This window comes from Alosa alosa, chromosome 10 (genome assembly GCF_017589495.1).
Source record: "Alosa alosa isolate M-15738 ecotype Scorff River chromosome 10, AALO_Geno_1.1, whole genome shotgun sequence".
NCBI classification, from domain to species: Eukaryota; Metazoa; Chordata; class Actinopteri; order Clupeiformes; family Clupeidae; genus Alosa; species Alosa alosa.
This window is the reverse complement of record NC_063198.1, coordinates 5215024-5222285: the sequence shown is the minus strand read 5'-3', so window position 1 is coordinate 5222285 and position 7262 is coordinate 5215024. Positions and strand designations below refer to the sequence as shown.

The 7262-nt window shown below is 45.1% G+C and overlaps 1 protein-coding gene across 2 annotated transcripts in view; it reads right to left on the bottom strand.

Moving 5' to 3' along the window:
* Positions 1-199: 199 nt before the first annotated feature.
* LOC125301627 (kinesin heavy chain-like) overlaps positions 200-7262 on the bottom strand; it is a 44602-nt gene continuing 37539 nt past the window's right edge. The window contains exons 25-29 of one of the 2 annotated variants that reach the window (XM_048254261.1): positions 6880-7045; positions 5980-6056; positions 5585-5612; positions 4865-4995; positions 200-3734 (exon numbers count right to left, since the gene is read on the bottom strand). In XM_048254261.1, the coding sequence (XP_048110218.1) occupies positions 4878-4995; positions 5585-5612; positions 5980-6056; positions 6880-7045 (389 nt within the window). In that variant the 3' untranslated portion in view covers positions 200-3734; positions 4865-4877. The remainder of the gene's footprint in view (positions 3735-4864; positions 4996-5584; positions 5613-5979; positions 6057-6879; positions 7046-7262) is intronic. The other variant, XM_048254260.1, reaches the window with a different exon arrangement.

Below are 7262 nucleotides of genomic sequence, written 5' to 3'. Positions count from 1 at the left end.
CACACACTTGATGAACTAGTGTGACAACATTAGATAAATCAATGGTTTGAGACATATGATGTAGGCCATCAGCGTCTGTTGTGAGAAACCAGTGGGAAATATGTTGTAGTACTTGGTGTCATTGACCTTGTTTGTTAGGATATAGAACATAAAGAGGATTAAAGCTGTAAGATGAAAGATTTGACATCAAACTCCCAAGAGCATTTTCATAGCACTGCGTCTTTATTGAAATGTGTTTTCTTTTAGATAACGTGATTTCTCCTCAGCTATAGAGGCATGTTGTACACAGCATGCACTATTCACACACAATAAACAAACAATCAAACAAACAATCAATCAACCAACCAAACAAACAAACAAACAATGACATGTCCACCGGCCCATGAAAACATAGTTGTTTACTATACTGTATTTGCCATTCAATTGCTTAGATTGGAAGATTTTTGAGTTGATATATGCACCTATATGAATCAGCAGAATGCATTCAGTACCAGAAGCGCGACTTTTGCTGTATGACACAGAACCTGAGGCGAGTGATGGACATGAGGAGATCTAAACTGGAATATTATCACCATTTCAAACACGCTTTCTGGTCCCCCATATCTGTAGCATTGGTCAAAGGATAGCAGAAATAACCTACAGTTACCTCTTCATATTGAGGGGGCAGTATTGTGGGTTCAAAAGAGAATTTCACTGTATTGTAGCTCTGTTTAATGCATGTTGTTTAAACACAAGCTTTTTTCTCTCAGACATTCAAAACTGACATGTATTTTTTTTTTTTTCAACTCACACTGTGCAATGCTCTCCACTCTACCACTGCAACACATTTGACAGCCAAATGGAACTGAAATAGTTCTACAATGAGTTGAGTTCTACAAGTTCGAGTTCTTGAGTTCTACAATATCTACTTCACATCTGCCACACGCTCCGCAGCACAGCGTACCTCTCCTGCTAACTGTACTCATCCGCTACTACACAACACAATGCTACAGTTCTCCACAGACAGATGTATCTAGCTGAGGCACACTATCTTTAGTGCAACGCAAGGGGTTTACTGAGTTAACTTGCAGAGGTGGAGGGATTCCAGATTCAAAGAGTAGGCCTAACTACAGTCGCCATGTTTTTTGCCCTGTGCATACACTGAACACGCTGACTTCACTGTCTGCTTACACCAATGGCTGTGCCAATTAGCTCATTTGGATGGTCCAAAAAACCATTTGTGGTATATTTGATATTTGTGGTCATTGGCAAAGTAAAGGGATAATTGATCTAACATGGAGCAGGAAGATGACAGTGGGCGCAGTTAAAAAAAGTGAGCTTCTGTGGCTGCTAATAAGTGGGTCTACCCCCCCTCCAGGTCTCCATTGTCCCCACAGACAGAACATCTCCTCTCAGCTCCTCACTGCCCACTGGAGCCCCTCTCTCTCCCAATTGGCTGATCAGGAGTGCGGTATAGAGGGGGGCAATCAGGGGGCATCCAGAGCTAAGAAGAAATGAATGTGTGTGTGTGGTGCAGGAAAGAGAGACCTGCCACAGACCACAGAGGGCGTGAACTGTCTGAGAGTCTGTGAGGTATGTGCATGGACTCTGGACAGGTGAGGCAGACTCACAGATCTGAGATCAGAGGCTAGCTACACTGGCTGATGTAGCCGCAGCTCTGTCTTTGAGGGAGCTGCCAGTGCTGTAGTGCTGCTCTCAGATGCAAAGTCCACTCCTATAGGAGCTGATTCAGCTGCTGCCTACAGAGTCCTGCTTCATGTCAGAGTAAACAGAAAAGTACCAGTAGTAAAGTGAAGGAGGTGTAGGAGATTGGTTTCCAATGGTAGTTAGCTTTACATCAGACATTCCCCCCTCTCTCTCTCTCTCTCTCTCTCTCACTCACACACACACACACACACACACACACGCGTGCACACACACACACACACACACACACACACACACACACACACACACACACACACTCTCTCTCTCTTCATTTGTCTCCATCATACCTTAGTTCTCTCCTTCACTCTACATTCTACACGTTCATGCTCTTGCTCTGTCCTGGCCTCTCTTCTATAGTTGGATTTTAGATATATTTAAGTATTCAGTATAATAAACAATTTGTAATAAATATAATGCTTAAACACTCAAGGTAGCAAGCAAATACACATGTCAATAAATAGATATGCAAATAAATAAATAAATACTTGAATAAATAAATAAATACATACATACATAAATAAATAATCTACAAAATCTCTGAAAAACATGAACATTCATTACATTCCATGAGAATTCATGATAACTGCAATAGGTAAAAAAACAAAACAAAAAAACAGGTACCAAACAAATATTCAACATAATCAATAATATAACAATTGCTTTAGGTGAAATAACTAATAATGGTGGACTGTATAAAAATAGGACTACTCTAGTGCTTTAGCCTCACCCCTATGTATCCTTGCACTATTCTGTGGGAGTACATCTACCATGTACAGCCAGTGGAGACATCACTACAGACACACTGACATAAGACAGTGGGAACGACTCACAAAACACATCCTAACCACGTGGAGGGTGATACACACTGGAAAAAGTCTACATGTAAATATGCATCATTTCTAAAAACCACATACTTGGATGATATCATGGCTGCTTGCTTTTCCCCCCTTGAGGAGCGACTGCCGTCTTAGTAGGGACAGCTTCCATCCTTCAGGTTAATGTGGTTGTGGAAAATTTCTCTGCAATGCCACTGTGCAGTCTCATGACTACAGCTTATTATACACATTATATTCATTGGGGTTGGAAGGGGTTGCCTCTGGGTATATGGGGCAGCAGCCTTCATTAATCTCTCTGCTCCTCCTGTTGCTAAATTCTGTTTCTCTCCCTATCTCTTATCACAGGGAGGAAGGTGTATCACTGTAACATATTTCCAAGGGGGCTGAATATATACACAAAGGGGATTATTTGCTCCAGTGTACAAAACAAATTATATGAATAGGACTTTTTTGTTTTTGTTTATCAATTTTTTGTTGTTACTGTTTAAGGCTCTGCTATGTGTGTGTGTGTGTGTGTGTGTGTGTGTGTGTGGGCAATAGACCGCGGCACATGCACCTAGTTGAAGGAGCAAGGCTTGACAGTGTGTGCTCACATGGTTCTGATTGGATGCCTCTGTGTGGTTAGAGGGGCCCCTCTGATGAAAATGACTCCCTCTGAACCAGTCTATATGTGCCTGCCCTGGAACTGACTGAAAGTATCCAAATTTACAGAATGAAAAAATAAGGGGGGAGGGGGATAGCACAGGTTTATACAGAGCTGCAGTACACATTATGTCAAGGTGCACTTCCCACACAATAAGTCAAACAGCACACCCTAGTGGCCAGAAGAAACACTGCATGCTCTCCAAGAACCTCCACAGGTCAGTCCTATTTACTCCAGCAAAAAAAATGGGAGTTTCGAGAATTAGAGAGGCTGCCAGTGCTAAGCATTAAGAAGCCACAGTGTCTGCCACAGTTAAGTTTTTCTCTACATGTATTCTATGTACATCATAAAACTACGAAGTATTGAAAGGAAGGAGTATAGGGGTACAGGGGTTTGGCGAGCTGAAGGGGAGAACTTGAGACTAGGAGACAAGAGGATTCTGGGTCCAGAGGGTTAGATCTGAATAGGGTCAGGAGGGCAGGGGAGTTATGAGAAACTGATAGGCAGCATGCTGATATACACAGGAGACTCTGGACGAGGCTGTTCATCTAGGGAGAAAGAGAGAGAGAGAGAGAGAGAGAGAGAGAGAGAAGAAGAAAGAAACGGAGAAAGAGAGAGAAGAGAGAAACGGAGAAAGAAACAAAGAAAGGCGGAGTTAATGAAGTGTAACACAACATCTGCAACAGCACCATGCCTTTGCGTGTCTGAGCCTTGTTCTCTGTTAGTACACTTGGGGAGACATCCTGTTTCAACTGAGTGAGTAGTGAGTCTTTTGAGCAGCCTACCACCCATAAAATAAAACATCATTCTGCATCTGCTCTAGCAGATGCAGGTGTTCTCTGATGGTACACGGACCAAAAAGAGACAAACAGCCCTATCTAAAATACACTGTCTGTCTGACGTGCCATCTGAACAGCCGAGATAATGGAAGCAAAGATAAGGGAAGAACTAACTGCATTTCAAATGGTCCTTTACTATCCTCAGCACCAATGTTGAATCTCTTCAGAAGGTGCATCTTCATTTATCACACGCTCCTGCAGTAAAAGGTAGTTTGTGTGTGTGTACATGTGTCTGAGTGTCTGAGTGTGTGTGTGTGTGTGTGTGTGTGTGTGTGTGTGTGTGTGTGTGTGTGTGTGGAGGGTGTGTGTGTAGGACATTTTTAGGAGCACACATCCCCTTTGGAGCCAAGCACCCTGAGTAAGATACACATCACTGTTAATTAAGCAGCTCAAGGATTAAAGGCTGCCAATCCCAGAGAGGGCTTACCCTGAGCCATTTGAGAATTGGTAACCCATCCATACACAAACCCCCTTGTTTACTGTGACTCTGGTATCTACCATCTACATCTGTAGGCAAGTACTCTAATGATGGGTGAGGCATGAACAGTTAGAAGAGATCATTGTGCACATCCCAAGTGTAAGACGAAAAAAACTGTCAAGTGCTAACACATTTATTTTGTGTGTGTGTTTTATTTTGTCATGCTTGGCTGAATAATGTTTTGACCTTTCGGTCTTCTTCAGATTCGACAGAAAGGTCAAGATGGTTATTCAGCCAAGCATGACAAAATAAAACACAAAGAAGGGAAAGAATGGAGAAGAATGCGGACTTGTTTGTGACATGAGCAGCAACTGCGGTCCTGTAGCCTGGCTGACCGCCCCACCCCGGCACTAGAGCTCACCTGTTTTGAGTTATTAGCTGGCAGCGGTCTGCTGCTGCATGATGTAGAGGTTGTTGGGGTCGTTGTTGGGGTCGGCGTGCGGGCCGCAGTGGCCTTCGCCTCTGGACACAGAGGACACGTTGAGACACACACTACACAACGGCGGCGCACGCGAGCAGTGGCGGCGGCAGGAGAGGCGTCAGCAACAGCAGCGGTGGCATCAGGGGCCGAGACACAGAGGTGCGAGGCAGGCAGAGGGCCGGCGGGCGGCACCACAGTCAAGCAGCCCACACATGGACACATGGGACAGGGGCAGTGGGGCAGGTGAAAAAAAGCAGTAGCACAAGCCTTGGTCAGCAACCCACGATGCTTCTGGTGCCCATATTCGATGTCTGGGGCTAGTCTCTGTGATGTGTGCACATATCTGGTGTGTGCCTTGCTAGGTGCTTTTACTAACACTCATGCATCAGGAGCAGAGAAGCTCCAACTCTGGGTGAGCATTCTGGAGTGACCGGTGTAGCTTGTTGAGCTGTAACTCTCTAACTGTGGCTTAGCGTGCAGTTTAGTTTACTGCAGGTGTTAGAAATGAGAAATGTAACTATGTGCTGTAACTATGTAACTCTGTGCTGAGTGCACTGATATTCATTTCAGGTTTTTCTAGTATTGTGCTCACTACTGTATACTTTCAACGCACAGTGAATAGGGGAGTGATACAGTGCAGTAATAAAGGGTATGGCTTACCTGTTGTCGTTGATGTCTGTGGCATTTCCTGTGAAGGCATGAAACAGCATCATGTTAGAGTGTAGGACAACATTGATTGCTCATGTATCGACCTGTCTTCATCTACTATACTATGATATCGTAGTCTGTTACTGGACGTTACGCATTTCATTGGCAAAGAGAAAACAGTATATAAAGCTGTTGAGAGGTGAGCTAGGCAATGCTGAATAAAGTATGACTCAGAACTGAAAATCAAGCTTTGTGTGTGAACGGTGGGTGACTTAGCACCCCTGCATGTGACTGTAGGGTGCTATATTGAGCTCTATGCTAACCTCATAGATCACGTTCTCATTAAACTCAAACACTGGCTTCTAGCTGTGTTTACCGACTGACTATTGATTTGGTGCGGCGCTCACCGTTGGCCACATTGAGCTGATGGGAGTCCGATGTCTCTGTGGAGTTGACTGTGGTGTTGCTCACCTCCACTGGGGCCCTGTTGGGGAGAATTACACAGAGTCATTCAGACAGAGGGACTCAGGGAGAGAGCGGGCCGATGACACTTGCATTGAATGCTGACGCTTCCCAATTCCCTTCTGGTGGATTACAGTAGGCACTGGTGCGTTTCTCGCTGTGGTGGTGGCATTAACATAAAGTCATATTTGGATACACTCCACTTTCCTAATGAGTTTGTGTGCTGCTCTCCCTTTAGTTTACCCCAAATAAGGTTTCTTTCTGCCGTAAGATGAGCTTGGTTTCTCTAAAAAAATCGTTTTTATCATCAGGCATTCAGTCAGAGTTAAGTATCGAGGGCAGACTGTCATATTTCCCCACTGACACTAATGACTCAAAATTGGCGGAGAGCCCTCGAGTGGCCCTTGCAGAGACTCTCCTAAGAGAAGACACTGCATTGGATTGCAGCAGTACCCTCACGTGGCGCTTTTCCCAACTAGCCACCCCCAGACGGCCCTCATTAGCTACACCTCTCGCCAAACTCAATGTGCTGAGTCACCTGTCGGTCTGGCCACTTAATCGCCAGCAGACTTCTCCATGGCACTGCATCGGAGAGGGAGAGGGAGAGAGGGAGAGGGAGAGAGATGGAGAGAAAGACTAGAGAGAGAGACAGAGGGAGGGTGGGAGAGAGAAAGAAAGATAGGGAGAGAAAGAAAGAGAAAGAGATAGGGAGAGTGGGAGAGAGAGACAGAGAGAGGGGGGAGAAGAGAGAGAGAGAGAGAGAGACAAAGAAACAGACACAGAGAGATAGAGAAAGAAAGAGTAAGAGAGATGCAGGCCAGCGGGGGTCAGGGGTCAGGACTCACGTGATCTTCTGTGTGGTGCTGGGGTTCGGGGGCTGCTGCTGGGTGCTGGCCTGGGGGCTGTTCTGGAACAGCACGTTGCTGAAGGCGATGGGGTGGTCACTGTTGCGCATCACCAGTGGGTTGGTGGGAGAGGCAACGGAGAAGTGGCCAGGACGAACAGGCTTGGCTACGCATGAAAGGAGAAAAGAACAAGAACATTAACAAATACAGCACCACCAACGTACATAAATAATATGAAACATGCAATATTACTGTAACAGCACTGTACAGAGTGTGGGATTCAGGCAAAACTGAGATGCCATACTGTCACGTTCAGGGTCTGATAACAAAATGGCCTCACTAGTGGTGTCTTCATAGGATCCTTCTAACTTCCTTCTTCTTTA